The sequence below is a fragment of the Nelumbo lutea genome, chromosome 4, assembly GCF_056320005.1.
Source record: "Nelumbo lutea isolate HS-2025 chromosome 4, American lotus-T2T, whole genome shotgun sequence".
In the NCBI taxonomy this organism is placed as follows: Eukaryota; Viridiplantae; Streptophyta; class Magnoliopsida; order Proteales; family Nelumbonaceae; genus Nelumbo; species Nelumbo lutea.
In genome coordinates, this window is record NC_142687.1 from 14,633,023 (window position 1) to 14,656,023 (window position 23,001).

Below are 23,001 nucleotides of genomic sequence, written 5' to 3' on the forward strand. Positions count from 1 at the left end.
GTGAGGAAGTACCAAAAATTATCCAAGATTTTCAGCGGATGGTCTTCACCCAATTTCAAACTGAAATTCAAATATTTCAATCAGACAATGCAAAAGAATTTTTTCATAGTGACCTCATGGAGTTCTTTGCTTCACATGGCTCACTTCACCGGAGCTCTTGTGCCCGCATGCCACAACAAAATGGTGTGGCTGAACGGAAGAACCGACACCTTCTTGAAGTGGCACGGGGTTTACTACTCCACATGAATGTTCCCAGACGATTTTGGCTTGAGGCCGTTCTTTGTTTTACATACCTCATTAACCGAATGCCCTTTTGTCGGTTAGAGTACAAAGCCCCACATCAGCTTCTCTTTCCTAAGGCCCCTCTTCTTTCTATTACTCCTCGTGTTTTTTGTTGTCGGTGCTTTGTCCAAAACCTATCTCCCACCGGGGAGAAATTGGACTCTCGTGCTATCCCGTGCATATTTCTTGGCTACTCATTCTCTCAGAAAGGGTAACGTTGCTTTGATCCTGTTTCTCGGAAATTCTATGTCTCCATGGATGTTACCTTCTTTGAGGATGAGCCCTTTGTTCCTGTTTCTCCTCAGGGGGAGTGTAGGCATAAGGAGAAACTGGTTCAACTTCCTCCTCTTCCTACTCCTTCTCCTTCTCCTTCTCCTTCTCCCCCTTCTCCTTCTGATCCTCCACCTTTCCGTGTTTTTTCTCATCGTCGTAAAGGCCAACCAGGTTCAAGAGCTGTGGAGAATCCAGAAGCCGTACCTCAAATGCCATCAAATTCCTTGGGGGAAGATCAAACTCACTCAGGTAACTTGACTCTCAACCTCCCTGTTGCTAATGATCTTGACCTTCCCATTGCCCACAGGAAAGGTGTTAGGTCGTGCACCATTAAACACCCCATTTCCAACTTTGTCTCCTATGAGAACATCTCACCTTCATTTCGTGCTTTTCTTACCTCCATTGACAGTATCCCTATTCCCAAGAATGTGGCAGAAGCTCTCTCAGTACCAGAATGGACGAAAGCCATGAAGGAAGAAATCGATGCTCTTCATAAGAATGGCACATGGGAACTTGTTGATCTCCCTAAGGGAAAGGATCCAGTTGGATGTAAATGGGTGTTCACTGTTAAGCATGGGGCTAATGGAACCGTGGAGAGGTATAAAGCTCGTTTAGTGGCAAAGGGTTTTACTCAAGTATATGGGGTTGATTATGCAGAAACCTTTGCCCCTGTTGCCAAAATGAACTCCATTAGAGTCCTTTTTTCTCTTGTTGCCAATCTGAATTCGGATCTACATCAGCTCAACATCAAGAATGCCTTCTTGAATGGTGACCTTGAAGAGGAAGTTTATATGGTTCAACCCCCCGGTTTTTTGGCTCAAGGAAGAGAACAAAAGGTGTGCAAGTTGAAGAAGTCTTTATATGGGCTGAAGCAATCACCAAGAGCTTGGTTTAGCAGATTTCATAGTGTAGTTCAGCAGAGGGGATACAAGTAATGTCAGTCAGATCACACACTGTTTGTAAAAAGAGTAGAAGGTAAAATGGCCGCCCTAATAGTATATGTGGATGACAATTGTTACTGGTGACTGGAAGGATGAAATTCAAAGTTTGAAGGACTTCCTTGCCACTCAGTTCGAAGTGAAAGATCTAGGACCTGCCAAATACTTCCTTGGAATTGAGGTTGCCCGATCAAAAAAGGGTATCTTCATCTCCCAAAGGAAATATGTCCTAGATTTGCTTAAGGACGTTGGAAAGATTGGGGCTAAACCAGCTGACTCTCCCATTGACCCCAACCATAAGTTAAGTGACAACCAAGGTGAACCTCTTAAGGATGTGAACCAATTTCAGAGGCTTGTAAAGAGATTGTTGTACCTCTCTATGACTCGTCCAGACATAGCATATGCTATTGGTGTCCTCAGCCAGTTCATGCATGCACTTAGGTCCACTCATCTTGAAGCAACGGAGAGAATACTGTGGTATCTTAAGAAGTTCCCGGGTGCTGGCTTATTATTCCAGAAACATGGACATTCGAGAGTTGAAATTTACACAGATGCGGATTGGGCTAGATCTCCAAGTGATAGAAGGTCTACTAGTGGTTACTGCACCTTTGTAGGAGGGAACCTTGTTACTTAGAGGAGTAAGAAGCAAACCGTGGTAGCTAGATCCAGTGCTAAAGCTGAGTACCGTGCAATGGCACACGGAGTAGCCGAAGGTAAGTGGATAAAGAATTTATTGGGAGAGTTGGCTAGGAATTTTTTTAGTCTCCATATTTCAGCCTCCCAATCTCTTGTGATCACTATGTCATCCACATACACAATAAGAGTTGCAATTTTACCTTCACCTCTTTTCACAAATAGAGTATGATCTGACTGGCATTGTTTGAACCCCATCTATTGAACTGCTAAATGGAACTTACTAAACCAAGCCCGAGGTGATTGTTTCAACCCATATAGAGATTTTTTTAACCTACACACATTTTGTTCACTGCCTTTGGCACAGAACCCTGGGGGTTGGGTCATGTACACTTCCTCTTCCAAATCACCATTCAAGAAAGCATTTTTGATGTCCAATTGGTGAAGTTCCCAGTCAAGATTTGCTGTCAATGAAAGAAGAATCCTGATAGAGTTCATCTTGGCTACTGGAGCAGAAGTCTCTACATAGTCCACTCCATATACCTGTGTAAAGCCTCTTTCTACCAGTCTAGCCTTGTACCTTTCAACAGTTCCATCAGCCTTGTGTTTCACTGTGAACACCCACTTGCAACCCACTGGTTCCTTCCCTTCAGGAAGGTCTACCAACTCCTAAGTGCCATTTTTGTGTAAAGCATCAATTTTTTCCTGCATTGCATCTATCCATTGAGGTTTAGACAAATCTTCTACCACAGTCTTAGGAATGGGGACACTGTCCACAGAAGAGAGGAAGGCACGGTATGAAGGTGAAACATGTTCATAGGACACAAAATTAGAGATAGGATGATTAGTGGTACAAGACCTAACACCCTTTCTCTTAGCAATAGGAATATTAAGATCATTGATGACAGGTGAATCAACATTTAGGGGAACAGACATATCAATAGGAGCAAGTGTACCTAGCTAATGAGACGAATCTGCCTCGGGTGAATCCGAAGATGTTGGTTGCATAGTGTCAAGTTCCACGCTCTTGAACTCTGTTGGCTCTTATAGCGACGATGAAAAACCCGAAATTGAGGAGGATCGGGTAAAGGAGGTAGTTGAGTTTGAGTCATCGCCTGTTTCTCCTCAACCCTACTCTCCCCCTGAGGAGAAACCGAGAAAAAATGTTGATTCTCAAAGAATGAGACATCAATGGAAACATAGTACTTGCGAGAAATGGGATCATAGCAGCGATACCCCTTTTGAGATAAGGGGTAACCAAGAAAAACACAAGGAATAGCCCGAGGATCAAGCTTACCACGAGTAGGGGACAGGTTATGGACAAAACAACGACACCCAAAAACACGCATCGGAATGGTGGACAACGGGGCTGTAGGGAACAAAAGCTAATGTGGGGCCTTATACTCTAGTAGCCGAGAGGGCATGCGATTGATGATATACATCGCACACAAGACTGCATCCATCCAAAACCGTTTTCGCACATTCATATGAATTAATAAGCCACGAGCGACTTCGAGAAGGTGGCGGTTCTTCCGTTCAGCCACCCCATTTTGTTGGGGTGTCCTGGCACAAGAGCTTCGCTGAAGTGACCCACTCGAAGCAAAAAACACCATGAGATCACTATGGAAATATTCCTTCGCATTGTCCGACTGGAAGATATGGATTTCCATTTGGAACTGAGTGAACACCATGCGTTGAAAATCTTTCACAATTTGTGGCACTTCATCTCGAGATCGCATAGGGTAGACCCAAATGTGTCTAGAATAATCATCAATCAAGGTAATGAAGTACTTATAGCTAGCCTCAGTAGGTAGAGTAACAAGGCCCCAAACATCAGAATAAACAATTGACAAGTTTGACACTGTAACTGACTCACTGACAATGACTCAAACAACTTTGGAAACATAACTTTAATGACTCAAAAGAAAGATGACCTAGACGACTATGCTATAAATAGGCTTGACACTCACTTGACGAACTCATGGACTCTGTCGCCACAAGACCAGCATTATTCTCCAACACGTAGAGACCATCCACCATGCTTCCTCTACCAATTGTCTTCCCCGAGGCCAAATCCTGAAACACACATGAAGACGGAAAAAAAGTGACTAAGTAGTTCAAGGAGTGAGTTAGACTACTAATGGGCAGCAAATTAATAGGTAATTTCGGAACATGCAGTACATTAGGAAGGGTAAAGCCAAGTGTGAGAGATATGGTACCTCGGCCAGCTATGGTAGAAAAAGAACCATCAACTAGTCTTACCTTATTTCTCCTAAAGAGAAGGTTATATGTCTGAAACAAATTTGACTTACCGATCATGTGGTTTGAGGCTCCAAAGTCAATAATCCAAGGAGAATCAGTAGTATGAGATGACACATGGAAGGTTGTGGCAACATTACCTGATGTAGACGCAAACAAGGTAGAGGGAGTAGGACCTGAATCCATCTGGCGGATAGTCCTACCATACAATTCCAAATGTTCACGAAAGGAGTTGATAATATCTTCCTTAGGATCAGAACTGGGATGCCTCTCCTGAGTTACCAAAGGACTAGTCTCTGCCGATGCCATACTAGTTGCGTTATACCTTTTTTGATTCTGCTGGCCTGGTTTCTTGCCCTGATCAGGTGTTGACTTCTTACCCAAATCCTGTGCCCATGTAGGTTTTCCATGGAGATCCCAACATGTATCTCTCGTGTGTCGTGTCTACTAGCAATGAGTGCACCAAAGTTTGCTCTTATCATCTGTTTTTTTCTGAGTGTCACCCTTTTTAAAACCACCTCCGACATTTGTATCTGAATTTCCCTGGACAGCTAGGGCAACTGACTCCCCTTCTACACCATTCATCACACTTCTTCTACTTTCTTCTGACTGCACCAAGGCATACACCTCCTGAACTGATGGCAAGTCTTTACTACCCAAGATCTATACCCTGATGGACTCATACGAAGGATTCAGCCCTAGGGAGAAGGCAAAAACTCGTTGCTGAGATACAAGTGACTTATATGCCTTTGCACCTTCATCATACTTCCAATTCACATTCTGATAGTGATCAAGTTCTTTCCATATCGATGCCAAATCATAATAGTACATCGAGAGACTCCTCTCCCTCTGCTTGCAAGTAGAGGGTTCAGCTTGCAGTTGATATATCTTGGCATAGTATCTCTGCTCTGAATAGGTGGACTTCGCCTGTTCCCATATCTCACACGTAGTTTCAGCCCACATAAAAGTCTTCCTTACTTGTGGCAGCATTGAAACTGTTTCGACTGCTGCTACAGTAGTCCGAACAGGAAGAGGAGAAGAAGAAGAAGAAGAAGAAGAAGGGTCAATCAAAAATCTGATGGTTAACCCATTCAGTCGACCCCCTTAATCTATATTAGATTCTAATAATGTTTACAAAAACAGAAATGCCCTTACTTAAGTGTGGGGCAGAGTAACTCTAATAACACTGCCACATAAGCAAGTTACTTAATAAACAGAAGAAGACTAAACTACCCCTATTCGGCACATCTTAACACTCCCCCTCAAGCTAGAGAATATATGTCATATAATCCCAACTTGTTACATAGATAGTTCACTTTCCCTAAGCTTAGAGCTTTTGTAAACAAATCTGCCCACTGGTCATTGGAGCCCACATGTTCTGTATTTATCTCTCCAACAAGAACCTTCTCTCTCACAAAGTGGCAATTAATCAACCTCTATGTGCTTTGTTCTCTCATGAAAGACAGGATTGGATGAGATATGGAGTGCAGCTTGGTTGTCACAGTACAACCTCATAGGTTTATCCATGTGAAACCCAATTTCTTGTAGGAGATTCCTCAGCCACACTAATTCACAGGTAGTGTAAGTCATGGCCCTATATTCGGCTTCAGCACTACTTCTAGCCACAACCATCTGCTTTTTACTCTTCCATGTCACAAGATTTCCTCCCAGAAATGTGCAATAGCCTGTAGTAGATCTTCTGTCACTCACTGAGCCTGCCCAGTCTGCATCTGTATACCCAACTACTTCAAGTTTTCCTCCTGGTTTATACAATAGCCCATGGCCTGGAGCTCCTTTCAGATACCTCACAAATCTAAGGACTGCATCCCAGTGAGGTATACGGGGGTTCTGCATGAATTGGCTCACCACACTAACTGCAAAGGAAATGTCGGGTCTCGTGATAATCAGATAGTTCAGCTTTCCCACTAGTCGTCTATACCTTCCAGGATCTTCAAATACTTCTCCTGTATCACTGCTCAACTTAACATTTGGTTCCATTGGGGTCTCAGCCGGTTTTACACCTAACAGTCCTGTTTCTTCCAATAGATCAAGGACATATTTCCTTTGGCACAGATTCACACCTTGTTTTGACCTAGCAACCTCTATTCCCAATAAATACTTTAATGTTCCAAGGTCCTTTGTTTGAAAATGATTTTGTAGAATAACCTTTAGTTTGCCAATCCCCAATTTATCACTACCAGTGATGACAATATCATCCACATAGACCACTAATAAAATCTTTCCAGCTTCTGAGTCATAGCTGAACACTGAGTGATCAACCTGGCATTGCTTCATTCCAAAACTCTTCACCACTTCGCTGAACTTCCCAAACCAAGCACGTGGAGATTGCTTCAACCCATAAATTGCTTTCTTCAGCTTGCACGCATTACCACCCTCCCCGTGAGCAACAAACCCAAGTGGTTGGTCAATATATATCTCCTCCACTAGATCACCATGGAGGAAGGCATTCTTTACGTCAAGTTGAAGGAGAGGCCAATCGTACATAACTGCCAAGGAAATTAGGACACGAACAGAACCAATTTTAGCCACCGGAGAGAATGTCTCCATGTAGTCCACACCATACAACTGTGAGTAACCTTTAGCAACAAGTCTGGCCTTCAGATGCTCCACACTACCATCTGGCAAGTATTTCACAGTATACACCCATTTACAGCCCATAGCATGCTTGCCAGGTGGGAGAGTAGTAAGTTCCCACGTTTGAGTATGTTGAAGAGCAGAAAGTTCCTCCTCCATTGCCCACCGCCATCTAGGTGAACTAAGAGCTTCTTGAACATTGTTAGGTATGGAAATAGAAGACAAAAGTGAAACAAACTGGCGATGTGAGGTAGAAAGACGAGATAATGAAACAAAATTGGAAATGGGATGGAGTGTAGAACTACGTTTACCTTTCCGTAAGGCAATGGGTAGGTCAATAAGGTTCAGCAATAGGAGCCATGAGAGGATCCGCAGATGATGTAGAAGCAGGAGGAGGGGCCAGTGTCGTTCGACGTGTATACACTTGTCAGATCGGTGGTCGTTCAGTGGTGACCTGCACTGGATGAGATGATGAGTTTACTCCAACAATAGCCTCTGGAATTGAATCACTGACAGGAAGAGGAAGAGGAAGAGGAGGTAAGGGTGAGGACAAGGGTGCTTCATGACTGGAGAAGAAGGGGACAGACTCAAAAAAGGTGACATCAGGGCAGACATAGCACTTTCAGGCAATGGGATTATAACACTTGTACCATTTGTGTGCGTATTTCAGCATGGAATTTTTGAAAACTGGAAAAAAATTCACTTCTTTCTTTCATTAAGTAAATCCATGTCATTCTTGAACAATCATCAATAAAGGAGACAAAATACTTGTACCCATTATAAGACTCTATTTTGATTGGACCCCAAACATCTGAATGAACCAAAGAAAAATGACTCAACATACGACTCTCAACTCTTGGATTGAAGGGCACACGACGGTGTTTACCAAACTGACATGACTCACATTGTAAAACTGACAACTGACTCAATGATGGAACCAACATCCTGAGAACCTTGAGAGATGGATGTCCCAGTCGGCAATGCCATTGTAGAGGAGTAAGAGAAGTTTGAAGTGCAATTGAAGATCCACCACCGTCAAGGTAATACAATCCACCAGCTTCATGCCCTCCACCAATCTTCTTCCCCGTCTTGAGATCCTAAAAAACACAAGTGGAAGGAAAGAAGGTAACAGAACAGTTAAGAGCTTTGGTTATTTTACTAACAGACATAAGATTGAATGGAAACTTAGGTACATATAAAACAGATGATAAGGGGACAGAAGCCATGTCAACTTTACCAACAGCACAGATGGGAGATGAGGACCCATTGGCAAGTGTAACGATTTGTGATGTGGAGGTTTCAAAAAAAGAAGATAACACACCTAGAGTCCCGGTCATATGATCTGAGGCTCCAGAGTCAATAATCCAGGAAGGAGTTTTAGATGACATGCAAGCAATACCTGATTGGGCATATGTGGCAGTGGTATGATGTGAAGTAGTTTGAAGGAACCATTCATACTCATCACGCGAAACACTCACCATCTCCCTCCCAAAAGTAGATGTAGATGAGGGAAGTGTTTGGTCTGCCAATTTACTGTCATTAATAACAACCTCGCCTGCTATAGCATGATTAGCCCATTTAGAGGGAGGGCCATGTAGACCATAACAGAAATTCACTAGGTGTCCTTCCCTACCACAATGAGTACACTTCCTTGTAGAGTTATTTTTTCCTCTGCCACGGCCTCCCCCTGAGTCACGGCCACCCCGACCAATCATGGAATTGCTACGGCCCCCTCTGGGAGCATGACCTCCCCCTCTTGTACTATGTCCACCACCTCTAGCTGTCACAAGTGATGATCTATCAGACTGTGTGGGGTTCTCTGTCTGTCCCAAAGAAATTCTACGAAGTCCTGAGAATACTTCCTCAAGTGTAGGAAGAGTAGAGCCCCCCAATATTTGAGCTCTAACTGGTTCATATTCTGACTTCAGCCCCACTAAAAATCTTGTAACATCTAGCTGCTCCCTTTGTTGTTGCTGAACTTGAATATCTGGAGTAAGGGGATGATAGACATTGAGTTCATTCCTTATATTCTTCATGCAGGCATAGTACTCTTCTAGTGTTTTGATTCCTTGTTGTAAATCAAAGTACTCCTGATATAGCTGATATACTCTTGTTGTGTTATCTTGTCCAGAATATAGCTTCTTAGCATGCTCCCATATATCCTTAGTCGTATCAAGGAACACGAAGTTGGCACTGATTTTGGGTTCCATACTATTCCACAGCCAAGTCATGATTTGAGCATCTTCTTGTTCCCAATCATCAAACCCTGGAGAGTCAATTAGTGGTTTCTCATCTCTTACATGCTTTACTTTCTTCTTTGCCTTGAGAGAAACTTCCACTGATTTAGCCCATGGAACATAGTTCTCCCCATTTAGCTTAACTGAGGTCATTTGTACCCCTAGGTAGTCGGAGGAAATTACTACACTAGGTTTATGATCATTGTAGCCATCTCCTATTGCTGCCATTGTACTCTTTCACAGTTGCCTCTAACTTTATTTCTCAGCTACAAGCTGATTGATGTTGTTCACAGTTTGATATTTCAGCACCTATTGGAGCCTCTAAACACAACAGTGGAAGCACACACTTGTTCTTATTCACACTACTGTTGACTTCACACACTTAGGTCACACATAAGCATCAGTTTACCATTCACTAATCACAAGTAGGCCCTCTTACAACCATTCAAAACAAATTGTGCATCACAAGCACCACAACACAGTCAAATCTGCTTCACCCAGTTCAGACTTGTTTAACACACTTAAGAGGGCATTACACAACCACAAGGAGTTCGGCAAGGTCACTGCATTCCACCTTACACCACTCGGCCACTTACAGCAGCCCTAACACCACTTAACAACTTACAGCAGCCTTACACCATTCAACAGCTTACAGCAGCTCTACACCATTCAGCTACTACACACACAGCCCTTCCTAGGGCAACAATGAACCTAGTTCTCTAGGTTCTAATCAATACTAACAGCTTCTTGTAGGGTTTCTATCCAGAAATATAAGCAACACTAGAAGAAGAGAGAAGCGACCTTCCTTTGAGAATATCAATCAACCATTCACTGCTGAAGTCACTTTCCTTGTTGAAGAAGGTTATGCGCAGCAGAGAGACAAGCTGTAATGTTTCTGACCTAGGGCGAACCAGTTCTCTCCATTGACTGACCAGAAACGAAGGTGAAGAGTCACGAACAATGCTGAGGTACTTTACCAACTAACGTAGGTCAGGAGCATGGCTCTGATACCATGTTTCGACTGCTGCTATAGTAGTCCGAACAGGAAGAGGAGAAGAAGAAGAAGGGTCTGTCGAAAATCTGATGGTTAACCCATTCAGTTAACCCTCTAATAATGTTTATAAAGACAGAAATGCCCTTACTTAAGTGTGGGGCAGAGTAACTCTAATAACACTGCCACATAAGCAAGTTACTTAATAAACAGAAGAAGACTAAACTACCCCTATTCGGCACATCTTAACAGAAACCAAAAGCCAAGACATCACCATACTATTCTCTTGGTTCCACCTATCATATTCAGCACTTCCATACTTCGGTTCCTTCACTCTCCCATTGATGTATCCTATTTTCCCCCTAGCAGTGATGTAGAGTTTTATTCCCCTAGACCACTCAAGGTAATTCAGACCATCAAAGGGAATAACAGCCATGGGAAAGCTCATATCCATTCCCCCGCTCACTCCATTGTGGCTCCCTGAAATCTCTGAAGTAGCAGAGTTCTCAGACGACATGGTCAAACAGATAATCAGTCCCAAACACCGGACTTAGGACCCCTCCTTACTCCACAAAACAATGCTCCATTCAGTCCACACCCACACACTTGGGTTGAGCACAAACAGTACCAAATTCAGGACAAAACAGAGGTAATATTCGGCAGATTTCAGATCTGTACAGTTTTAACAGTCCCAACCTACCAGAATTCCAGAATGTCTAAAAGCCATTAATCAGCAGGAGAGATCCTTATCACTTATAATCAAATCAAATTATTGAGATGACAGATCATCCTTGACCTACAGTTGTCTTAACACATGAACAGGATCACACGATCCAAAAAAAAATAGGGATATACAGATCCGACAGCATTCAGCAGCCCAAATTCATTTGGTTTTCACTTGGTACACTACCAAGGAGGGTAAAGAAGGGAAAACGGGAGAACTGTACCAGTTGTAGAGTTGTTTTTCTCAGTTCAGGTTCAGCAAGTCTGTTAGATCTGTTCTCTTAGTAAAGGTTGTTCGATCTGCTCTCTTTAATCAGTACTCCCGCTCTGATACCATCTTGACAGTATGGCCGACCAGAAATAAGAGGAAGAGAAGAGAAGAGAAGAGAGAAGAGAGAAGGGGTTTGCAATGTAACAGTGCTGGCGGCACCAGCCTTTATTATAATATATATAGGGCGGCAGAAATAACAAGGGAAAAGACCCTTGTGCCCCCGAGTACAATAACAGACATAACAGAAAGAAAAAAAACAAAATAAAAGAAACACTTTAACTATCCAAACAGACCCTAACATCAACAACTAAATTATTTTAACAACTGACATAGCTATAAATGCCCCAAGACTCTGCTTATTCCCTTCTGACTTCCTCTATAAATGCCCAGCTGGAAAGCCCCATGTGTTTAATCATTTCCCCCCTTAACCGATTGTTGACCTAGCTTACGCTGCCCTTTCTTTCTCCTAGCATAAGTAAGGTCAATTGGGGGCCTATCAGAGTTTCAAAACTATTGCATCTTAGGTCACTTTTGGGAGAACTGGGTATTGATTGTGAGAAGCCAATGATGATATATTGTGCTAACTAGGCAGCTATTAATATTGCACATAATCCAGTCCAGCATGACAGAACTAAGCACATAAAGGTTGACAGACATTTTATACGGGAGAGAGTTGCTTCAGGGGAGGTCTGTTTGCCATTTGTTGCTTCCAAAGAACAGCTAGCTGATGTTTTGACAAAAGGTGTTCCAAAAAGGGAGTCAATACATTATATAAACAAGCTAGGCATGATTGCTATCTATGCTCAGCTTGAGGGGGAGTGTAGAGGGATAGTGCTTGTTTTCTTGTTAAGTAGCGTTCTCTTTATTACTTATGTGTTAACGGGCCTTTCTTTATGGGCCTGCTAGCTTTTTTTTATTTTTCTTTTAAGTTATTTATGAGCTGGCCGCCCACTTAAGGGCAGACTTGTAATTAACCTTGATTAAGTCTGATTAATAAAAGATTAGTGAGAGGAGAGAGAGAACGATCAAACTCTCTTCTTCTTCCTCTTCTTCTTATCAACCTCCTTCTTCCTCCTACTGTTTTTCCCTTTTTTTTTTCTTTTCTTTTTGTTGCTGTAATCAGAAACTAATCTCAGATTTGGAGGACTGAATCACATCTAATCTCTTTATATATAGGATACAGGGAACAATTTAGGACCTTTGCATGGACTTGTTTGGGCTTGCCTCGAGGGGCCTTTATGAAGGCGAAGGGACCAATCTTTTAAAATTAGGAAAGCAAGACATTGAACATCACATCAGCTACCTGAAGTAATGCAATTGGAGAGAAATAAACAGATATGAAAGTTTCACATGCTTGAATTGTTGCATGATTGAATATGTTCTATATGTTATGTTTGATTTGATTATATTTCCATATTTTCATGTTGTGTATGTTTATGTATTTTAATTTGAGCCAATAGGATTTTATAAAAAAGTGCAAGTGATTTTTTAAAACATGTAGTTCCTTTCAAAATTCTAGTTGGTATTTTTCTGAATATTTTTTTTGCTTTAATTGTTTTAAATATTTCAAAATTTTTGCACCTTGCTTCAAAAAGGTGAACACCTTGTGTTGTGCCTTACACCTCAGGCAGAAAAAGATCCTTGCACTTTTAAAACAATGGTTAAGGAGGTGGGGTTGAAGATTTTGAGAAGTTTGAAGGGATAGGTGAGGAGTTAAGGGAGCAAGTGAGAAGATATGGGTGGAGAGGTGTTGTTTATTAGGAGGGGTAGGTGGAAGTCATGTCAGTATGGAAAGTAAGTTGGTCCAAAGAGAAATGAACGGGATGTTGTAACATTATACATAGAAAAGGATTGGATCCAGGTCAACAATTTCTCTCTTATTTCCTTTGTGCATTAAGACCCTCACAAAATTTTGTCAATTTTTTAAGCTTTTGAAAAACAAAATTAGAGAATTACATGCATGGAACCGAGCAAACATGTTATGTCAGGTAACTAACACTCAACTCTTAATCAATTTCCAAGTTGAATAAGGAAACCAAAACATTTGCCCTCCTCTAAAAAGGCATGTATTCTCTCTATAACATCCTGTAGGTCTCCCCATCTTCCCACAAATCTGTTATTTAATCCTCTTTCTCATGTGGCAAGTCCCAAGTGTAATCATCAAATGGTGGGATGTTATACAGCAAAAAAAAAAAAAAAAAAGATAACAAAAATTTATAAATTTAGGAATTAATCCCAACTTCTTGCTTTAATTGCGACCCAAAAACCTAGCTCCAAAGGCAAACATTTTCAGATAAATAGATAATGTCAATTTAGAGGAGTTTCCATTACCATAAATGAGTTTTATGGATTTGAGATCAAGGATAATTCTACTTGTGCTGATATTGGGGTCACTTGGGTTAAGAAAGTGCTGTATGAAGATAAGACAGCGTTGCCTTTAATAAGGCTAAGGAACAGATTATCTTTAAGAAGAAAGAAAGGGTGAGCCAAGGATTTTACATGTAGGACTAATAGTCCTCTCATTGTCAAGGTCATATACATGTTTTGTTTTTCCACTTCTATTTTGGGTCCCATACACTTGAACCATTTCTGCGGAGGAATTCATTTATTATGATAAGTTGTTATGTATTTCAAAAAGTAGACATTCTCTACGAATTCCATTTTTTCACATTTTTCCATGCTTAGATCCATGTTTGAAGTCAGATAGGATTGCAGTGTAATGGAGGCTTGATGAGATGAAGCTTATATGCTTTCCTGTACATTGGTAAAGTGCCTTCTACATTTTTTTTATCTTCTTTTCAGGTTCTGATTTTATTTTTCAGCACCAATTTGTATTTTGTGACAGAGAAACTGATGCATTTTTAAAAAGCTAGACAGGCTAGCCCCTACCAAATACAATGCATTTTTAATACCAGTCCATGCATCACAAAAGTCCCTTTCTAGCTTTATATGATTTTGATGTTTGGATCTAGTGTATGAAGGTGAAGTATCAAGGAGGGGGGAGGTTTAGAGTGGGTTGGCTGCTGATGTAAACATTATGTTCCACTAGGTTCACAGATCAACCAACATTAGCTGCCAATTTGGCTAGGGGAGGCATGGATAGGATTGAGTTATGTTGGAGGTCCTTTTCCCAGGACATTTTTTTGACTTACTTGTTTTTTGGGTGTACCACTTTTTGATTGTGTGCTGTTTTTTGGTCCTGTATAGTCATATTTGTGGGTCCAGCTCTTTTGGACAAGGAGATCCAGTTGCATTCTTGTCTCTCTTCTTCCTTCTTTTTGCCATTCTTTGTGGGAGGGATATAACTGTTAAGGATACCAACCTGCTATACTAAAAAATGAAAAAAATATATATATTTACAGCTAGAAACAGGGCATGATGATACACGTTACACACTATCTCCCTCAACATATCAGGGACATATCTCAAAATAGTAACCAAAGGGGGATTTAGTAAGAAGCTAAAAGTTCACAGCCCCATTGATCTCCTTCAAAACATGTATAACAGAAAATAATGAAAAATAGATCCCCTGTCATCAATATTTCAGAGGATAGCTCAAAGCTCCCATGGTCTTACCTCCAAATGTTGGAAATATTGCACTTCCAGTTCAATTTTCCATTATACATCAAAAAAAAAAAAATTGATTAAGAATATGAAGTACCATACTCAACTAAGTCTTAATCCCAACTATATGGGATCAGCTACACAAATATTGTCCTGCCGCTGTGCTCTATCAAGAGCAATTTATGCCCTAGCATTGTACAAAATATTTCAGGATTCATATTCATATTGGATTGGAAAATGGTTTTTATAATGGCTGCAAGCCTGACACAACCCTCTTTTTCCGAGGCTTGGAACCAGCACTGTAAGTTAAGCTAATACTTACTAAATCCTAAATGGAAGGCATCTTGCGATTTTAGGATTGAAGGACCTGAAATAATGGTCCACTGGTACACAGGTAAAATAAGGTTCTTAATCTCAAAAACATAGCATAGTCGAATCGAAAATTTTAGCCCCGTTCTGTTTAACTGTTGGTACCTACACTTGAATACTGAAAATATAATAGTAGCCATGATTGCAATAAGTGGAAAACTCAAATTCTATGATGCTTGAAGTTGATACAAGTTAATAAGGTATAACTCCAAGATTAATTGAAAAGGCATAGAAATGGATACAGCTATATAGCCAACATTAAGCAATAGACAACGGAAGTAACGCAAAACTATCCATGCACTTTATCCAGAAAATGAAGACTAGATACCATCATACCAACCTGCTCCTCATAATCATTTCGCTCACGAATACTTGCAGCCAATCCCATTATGAAAGTGTCTACAGGAGCGCGGTCCTTGCTCCAACCAAATTCAATAATCTCGCAACTTGTCTTTGTGACACTTTCAAACATGGCTCCCTGACTGTTTCCCCACGTATCAGCCTGTTTCAGCCAGCACGGTATAACAAATAAAATGTCCAGTACTGCTTCTACTGCAGGGCCTTGCATTCTGGGCTAAGGAGCTAAGGCTCGGATCATAAAAAGAGGCGTACCTGTGCACATGTAGTCAGAACAAGTGGTTTCAGGCGAATAAGTAGAACTCGTAACAGCTGACCTCCACGCGTAACAGCTACATGTGAGATTCCCGAAAGCAAACAAGTGAAGAGATCTTCGCAAATTCTGAGCTTCCGCCAGATAGAAAGTAAGCAAGCTTCTGCAGCATCAATGAGCAATGCAAGTGTCTCAAGCAATAATCTCTTTGATGATTTCCCATCGGAATCCATGGATGCAAGACTTTTAATTTGCAACTGTGCCGCAGCTCGGAAGACAGATAATTTTGTATTAATTCTGGCTTTCAACGAGGCCCCCTGTTCTGACCGGTCACGCTTCCTTATCTGCAAGAAAATCAACAGTTCAATTGGTAAGAGACAGGAGATAATGTGTTCTTAAAAAAGACGACGATCAGGCTCAAACAATTTTATTTTACCTTTAGAAAAGCTGTTAAAGATTGGAGCTGCCTCTTCGAAACCATCCTCACCAGCTCCAAAAGCCCGGTTTTTATGGGGACTTTATCCACAATATGCCCAAGTAATCTTAAGGCAATCTCTTGCTTTTCCAGGCTCTCGACAGTTTCCTCTTCAAAAGCGGCAATTTGTTGGTTCACCAGGGCAGCGCCTCCTACCCCATCATTGAACCCGAAATTTATCCCCATTTGGTCTATACTGCTCTTCCAGCCAATGCTGCTACCATTGATTACAGTATTCCTTGAGGATAGAGTGGTGGCACCATCCGCACCTTTAGAATGATTCCCTGCAGGTGGCGAATCTTGAGCTGAAGACGTCTCTGAAGCAGCAGGTACCGCCTCCCTAGGTGAGCTCGGGGAACCAACCCCAAACTGATCCAAAAGACAAGAAACCAACCTCTCGGCTTCTGAAGTAACGATTGGCATGCAATTCTGCGAGACAGCGATCAAGAAAGCCCTATAGATGCCCGTGTCGTTAGCGTTAGTAGTAGAAGCCGATATGACGATGTCTCCCATGAAACTAGCGATTTCCCCGGCTAAATCTCCAGATAAATCGGTTGCCTTGACAATATAGCCTAGGAAATCAGAATAGAACGTAGAGATGGCTTCAATTGGAAATGACTGCGGCCAGAAAGAGTGTTTAAACGACGCCGGAATCGACCGAATAAACTCGATGGCAACCAATTTGGGTCGGCTGTCCGCCTGGTAGTTGCATTTGGAAAGAAATCTAGCGACAGCAAGTATCGCATTGAGCTGAGGCCTTGTAACCCTATAAGACCCAACCTGGAGAGAACCCGGAGGAGGACACCTGCTGCAAATCCATGAAAGTTTTTCGGTAAATAGTGCCGGATTCTGGGCAATTATGTCGCAGAGCTCGATCAGAGCCTCCATGGCGAGAGAGAACAATAGGTCAAGAAAGAGAGACGACTCGTTTCAAGATTTGAGGAGACAATCGATGTTCATTTGTTTTCCTCTTTCAGTGTTCCCTCCCGTTTGGTCTCGTCGTTGTCACGTTCAGTGGCTTCTTTTCTTCTTTCGTTTCTGAAATTCTGTTTTGGGCACATCGCGCGCCTCTCTCATATCCTTTTTTTATTTCTTTCCCTTTCCTCTCTCTATTTTTCCGTTGAAGTGAGTGAATAAACGGTTACGCGAGTCCGAATTTCCCGCACTTTTTCTTCTTGCGCTTTCTACACTAAGCAATCACTGTAGTTGGACATTATTAGACTCGTAGTCCGGATCACGCGGAAAGTATGTCCGAGTCGACTCGATCGTCAACGGCCTCTTCTGGCTCAACATTATAAGACTCGTGCGTATTAACCAGGTAGTTGGAGCAAGTTTGATATGCTTTGACCAGCCAAAATTCATTCTAATAACCGAAATAAATGGAAGGTTGATGGTGCTTGCTAGTCGGGACGTTTACTGAACAGGCTTAAAAGTCTCAAGAATTTTCCACGTGGCAAATTAACGATAGCCTAAATAAGTCCCACGACATTCCCCTAGCCTCAATTGCCGAAATAAATTGGCGTAAATTTTAGGAGCTGGGTGTGCAGCCTGTGCGGTTTCAACTTAAACCACGACAGACCCAACCCAGCCCAAGTATTTACACCAGATGGGCATGGATTTTCGATCCTCAAGCTAGGCCTAGGCCCAAAACATTGTGATGACGATGCACATTCAAATAATCCAATTCAATTCAACATCCCTATTCCCTATCAAGTTGGTAACTTGGATTGCAATAATAAAAAGCATATGACGGAATTTGAGGACAAAATCCAAGTTGAAAACGAATTGTAAACCCCAACTGGTTTTGATTATTTGACCATTTTGTAAGAATCTCATATTAGAACTAGGCTATGACCAAGTTTGAGAAAATTTTCAAGATAAATTTATACGCGCATGTCTAAAACATGGTTTAAATTTATCCAAAGGCTTTTGTGCTGTCTGTGCTATGTGTGCACGCATGTACGTGAGTCTCAGTGGTCTAATAGAATATAGAGAAAAGTACAGAGACATACGATGCAGAATTCTGAATTCCAACCCCCCCCCCCTACATCTAGCCCTGTCCCCCTATAAACTACATCCTGCCCATGAATTTGGCATCAGTTCATGGTCAGGATGCATTCCCCCTGTACTTTGGGCCTAGTAAATTCTGAACTGGGCTGATTTGTACTTCTCCCTAGAATATAAATTTTTATTGGTATTTTCAGAATTTCAATGTATCTTCAAAATGTTCAGGACTTCAGGTTGTTACATACAAATATTCCAAAATGATGCAATGCATTATGAGAATCTTATCCATTCGTTAAATTTACTTGGTTTCCAATGTAATGTGTTATGTGTATAAACAAACCCATTTAGATTTGTCCTTTGGATATTGGGTGAATAAATTGTATAAAGTTATTTTGAAATGTTGTTTTTTTAACGCCTTAAGACAATGGCTAGTTTTATTAGGCTCATTTTGGAAAGAGTACAAATACAAATATGTAATGTAAAATCTTGTATTTTGTATTATTTTGTACTCTTTTCAAACTGAGCCTTAAGAATACTCAAAATTTCAAATACAAGAGTACAATTAGTAATAAAAGTCAAAAATTTTGAAAAAGAGGGCACTCAACAACATGAATATTTTTATTTTCATTTGTTTTTGAAATCACAACATCAATCCAGAAAGAAGGGTTTTTTTTTTTATTGGGTCAGCTCTGGCAGATTAATTTATGCCCTAAAGCAATGTACAACATTAGTGATAGCACTATAAAACAAATTTGAAAAAGTATTTATTTTTTGCCCATTGGTCACTACCAGTAATTCCACATCAACCCCTTTACCTTTTTAACATAATACCAAAAATACACATTCCTCATTTTCCCACCCAACCCCACATCACCCATCAAAACACAACAATGGCCTTCTGTTGTGGAAAAAACTAAGAAATCATATTCGAATGGCACCCAAACTGAAAGTAAAAGTAGAGATAAAGAGAAATAAGTACAGAGAATACATACAGATTTACATGATTCGGCTTATAGTCTACATCCACGGGCGAAGGAGGAACAAAAATCCACTACGAATTTGGCAATGGAGAAGAAATACAAAGTTGTACCTTCACAAAAAAAAAAAAACCCTAAGCCCCAAATACACCCAATGTCTCCCTCGTCTTTTACAAGACTAAGACTGTATACAAGAGAGAAACCCCCCTCCCCCCGAAAATACATAATTCTTCATATTCGGTTTGGATCTATAAAATGAATATGGATTGGGTTCATACCACTGTGGAGGCTACGCCCAAACCCTACACTTCCACCACAAACCACTATGAAAATTTGCCTTCGAACACCTTCAGCGTTCACCTAACCTCTTATTTTTCTAATAAAAGTCCTTTGAACTGTTGAAACAGGTACCAGTCAACCCAGATTGAATTTGTAGCCTCCTAGACAAAACAATCTAAAGTATAAAAGGGTGGAGAAGAGATTCAAGTTCCACTACAGAGGTTAGAGATTATTCCTTTTCAAAATCCTTCCGAATTCTGTGACCCTCCTTGTGATATTTGTTCAAGCATTGCAAATTACACGATCAACAAGTATCTTTTAGTATAATCTCAGTCTCCTTTTCTAGAATTTATCCTCTGCAACTTGCCTCTCACACTTCAATAAAGTCACCATTGGCAACAACTCAAATAGAGTGTATGGCCTCTTCGTGTGTGTAAGTTACAAAACCCTTAACACTTGTAAGGAGTACATAGCAATTGCAATTCAGAATATCAAGCGGCGACTGTGTCCAAATAGAACATAAGCAACTGAATGGGAGGAATACAATCAATTGATCTACTCGAACCAAAATTTCTTTGGCAAAGTCTGCTGGAAATGTTCATATATGGAACAAAAAAGATATTGGACGAAGATAAGGCTCGCGAGAGTCTTAGGAGATCCGGAGATTCCAGATTTGTACACTTAGGATTTAAAAGTTTTAGAAGTTTTGTATTTCCTTTGAGATTAGGAGTTGGTTTTAGAAGTTTTTCCTTTTTGGATTAGGAGTTGGTTTTGAGGAGCAAGACCTCCAATCAGATTTGTATATATATCATAAGATATCAATGGAAAAGTAGGATCTTGGGCTTCCGAAATTTTTCATGGTATTAGAACGGTTGATTTGGAAAGACAAAGAGGAGGGTCTGTCGTTGTTCCTCTGTTGTGTCGGCAAACTTGATCGAGCAGTACAGAACTCTCAGAATCCAGCCTGGGGCTTCTGAGTCGGAGGTCAAGAAAGCTTTCAGAAAGCTTGCTTTGCAGAGAGTTGCATTACTTAAACTTCTCGCTTAAAACCTGAGCTTGGTGAAGAACAACATGTTCTTTCCGATCTTGAACCGGTCCTCGAGTCGAGCTTTGACCTCCTTGGCGGCAGTAACCTTCTTGTCCCGAGATTGGAGCATGTCGAGGGTAACGACGTCCTTGAGATTGACATCAAGGGTGTACCGAGTGGGCATTATGTGACTGTAATTCACAAGCTTCACAAAGGCTTTCACTCGGGACTTCTTCGCCGACTTCTTCGCAGAGTCCTTGCAAATGACCTTCTTCGTGTACTTAGCGGAAGCGGAGCAGTAGCCAACGTAACATTGCAACAGCCTACTGCACCCGGAGCTGTCGTTGCACTGCACGGTCGGTTCGAGATACTATCCCTTACCAGAGCCTTCCTACCTAGACCTGCTCCTCCGAAGTCGATTGAGCTAATGGTGTACCTAGCTGGCGGTCAAGGGCAAGTGGTGGGTGGCAGCATGGTTGGCACACTTATGGCAGCGGGGCCGGTCATGGTGATTGCGGCAACATTTGCCACCGCAACATTCGAGTGGCTGCCACTTGACGAAGAGGAAGAAGCAGGTAGCGGAGGCCAGGGGCAGCTCCCCTAAAATGGTTGTGTGGAGAGAAAGCATCGTCACATTTTGAATGTAGCCAGAGCACTCAGGTTTCAAGCACATATTCCGATCAATTTTTGGGGCAAGTGTGTTTTGACCGCATGATACTTGATTAATCGAACACCTTCGACCCTTCTTGGTAGTAAAGCACCTTACGAGATGCTATTTGGACAAAGTCCTTATAAACATCTCAGAGTTTTTGGTTGCTTATGTTTCTCGCATACTAAGGACTGTGACAAGTTTGCCGCTAGGAGTAGGAAATGTGTCTTTGTTAGGTACCATTTTGGGAAAAAGGGGTGGAAATTGTACGACCTTGAGTCTGGTGATTACTTCGTCTCACAAGACGTGGTGTTTAGTGAGGCCGAATTTCCCTTTGCCACTCTGGAACATCAACCCTCTGTAACTAGTCCTCCCGTAGCCAAAGAAAATATTGGGTTGCCTTGGGCCACTCCTCCTAACATGGTATCTGAGTCACCTCATATAGAAGTCAGGGGGAGAGACACGATCAATGAATAAGGACATCCGAACACGGGTAATGATGAGGAGGCAAGTCCCCTTGATGAGACAATGAGCCATACAAATTACAGAGATAATGAAACTCCAGCTACTCCTCAGCCCACCATGAAGGTATTAGGCCGCAGACATCGAGAAAAGCAGGCCCCCAGCTATTTATAGGACTTTGTCACACACTCAGCTCCTCGCTTAGGCCCCTCCGCTGTTTCTCCTACATCATCTCAGTCCTCAGGTACTCCTTATCCCATAACTCATTATATGACGTATGATAATTTTTCTATGAAACACAAACATTTCTTGGTAGTTGTTACTGTAGGTCGAGAACTTACTTATTTCTCTAAGGCAATGACTGATGCTCGGTGGCGCGAGGCTATGCGCCAAGAGATACAGGCTTTGGAAGATAATGGGACATGGACCTTGGAAGACATCCCACTTGGAAAAAAGGCAATCGGGTGTAAATGGGTCTTCAAAATCAAGTACAACTCTGATGGATCCATTGAAAGATTTAAAGCACGGTTGGTAGTCTTGGGAAACACTCAATTTGAAGGTCTTGCTTACAACGAGAACTTTGCCCCTGTGGCTAAAATGGCTACAATTCGAACCTTCTTAGCAATTGCTATGGCCCAACATTGGGAATTGCATCATATGGATGTCCATAATGCTTTTTTGCACGGTGATCTCCATGAGGAGGTCTATATGAAACCTCCTCCAGGTTTTTCGGCCTCCGGGACTGGAAAGGTATGCAAACTCCGTAAATCTTTGTATGGTCTGCTGCAATTCCCCTGGAACTAGTTCTCTAAGTTAGGTGTTGCCTTGAAAACTTTTGGCTTTGAATAGTCCTATTTCAATTATTCCTTAATTACATATCGCAATAATGGGGTTGTCTTGCACGTCCTAGTTTATGTTGATGACTTAATCGTTGGTGGGAATAACCCGAAGTTCATATGCAAATTTAAACAGTATATGAACCAGTGTTTTCGCATGAATCACTTGGATGTTCTTAAATATTTTTTGGGCATCAAAGCGACTCGCGGATCATCAGGGATATTTCTTTGCCAAAGAAAATATGCTCTTGATATTATTATAGAAACTGCCTTATTGGGATCCAAACCTTCTCACCTTCCTATTACTCAGAATCATAAACTTGCCATTGTTGACGGAGCACTCTTGGATGACCTTGAACGATATCGACATCTTGTGGGCCGTTTGATTTATTTAACCATTACATGACCGGAGCTCAATTATTGCATCCATGTCCTGGCTCAATTTATGCAATGTTCTCGTGTTGATCATTGGGATGTGGCATTACGTGTGGTTCGTTATCTGAAAGGACGTCCTAGTCAAGGAATATTTTTGCGCTCTGATAGT

The 23,001-nt window shown here is 41.5% G+C and overlaps 1 protein-coding gene across 4 annotated transcripts in view; it reads right to left on the bottom strand.

Annotated features, from left to right (window-relative positions):
- The window catches only part of LOC148854085 (phosphatidylinositol 4-kinase alpha 1-like), a 160,043-nt gene extending 142,715 nt beyond the window's left edge, over positions 1 to 17,328 (bottom strand). For all 4 annotated transcript variants that reach the window (XR_016095034.1, XM_088941758.1, XM_088941757.1 and 1 more), the window contains exons 1-3: positions 16,182 to 17,328; positions 15,748 to 16,089; positions 15,476 to 15,637 (exon numbers count right to left, since the gene is read on the bottom strand). Coding sequence is in view for 3 of the 4 variants with exons in the window: in XM_088941758.1 (XP_088797884.1) it covers positions 15,476 to 15,637; positions 15,748 to 16,089; positions 16,182 to 17,108 (1,431 nt within the window). In the remaining variant the exon portion in view is untranslated. The remainder of the gene's footprint in view (positions 1 to 15,475; positions 15,638 to 15,747; positions 16,090 to 16,181) is intronic.
- Between the last annotated feature and the right edge of the window lie 5,673 nt (positions 17,329 to 23,001).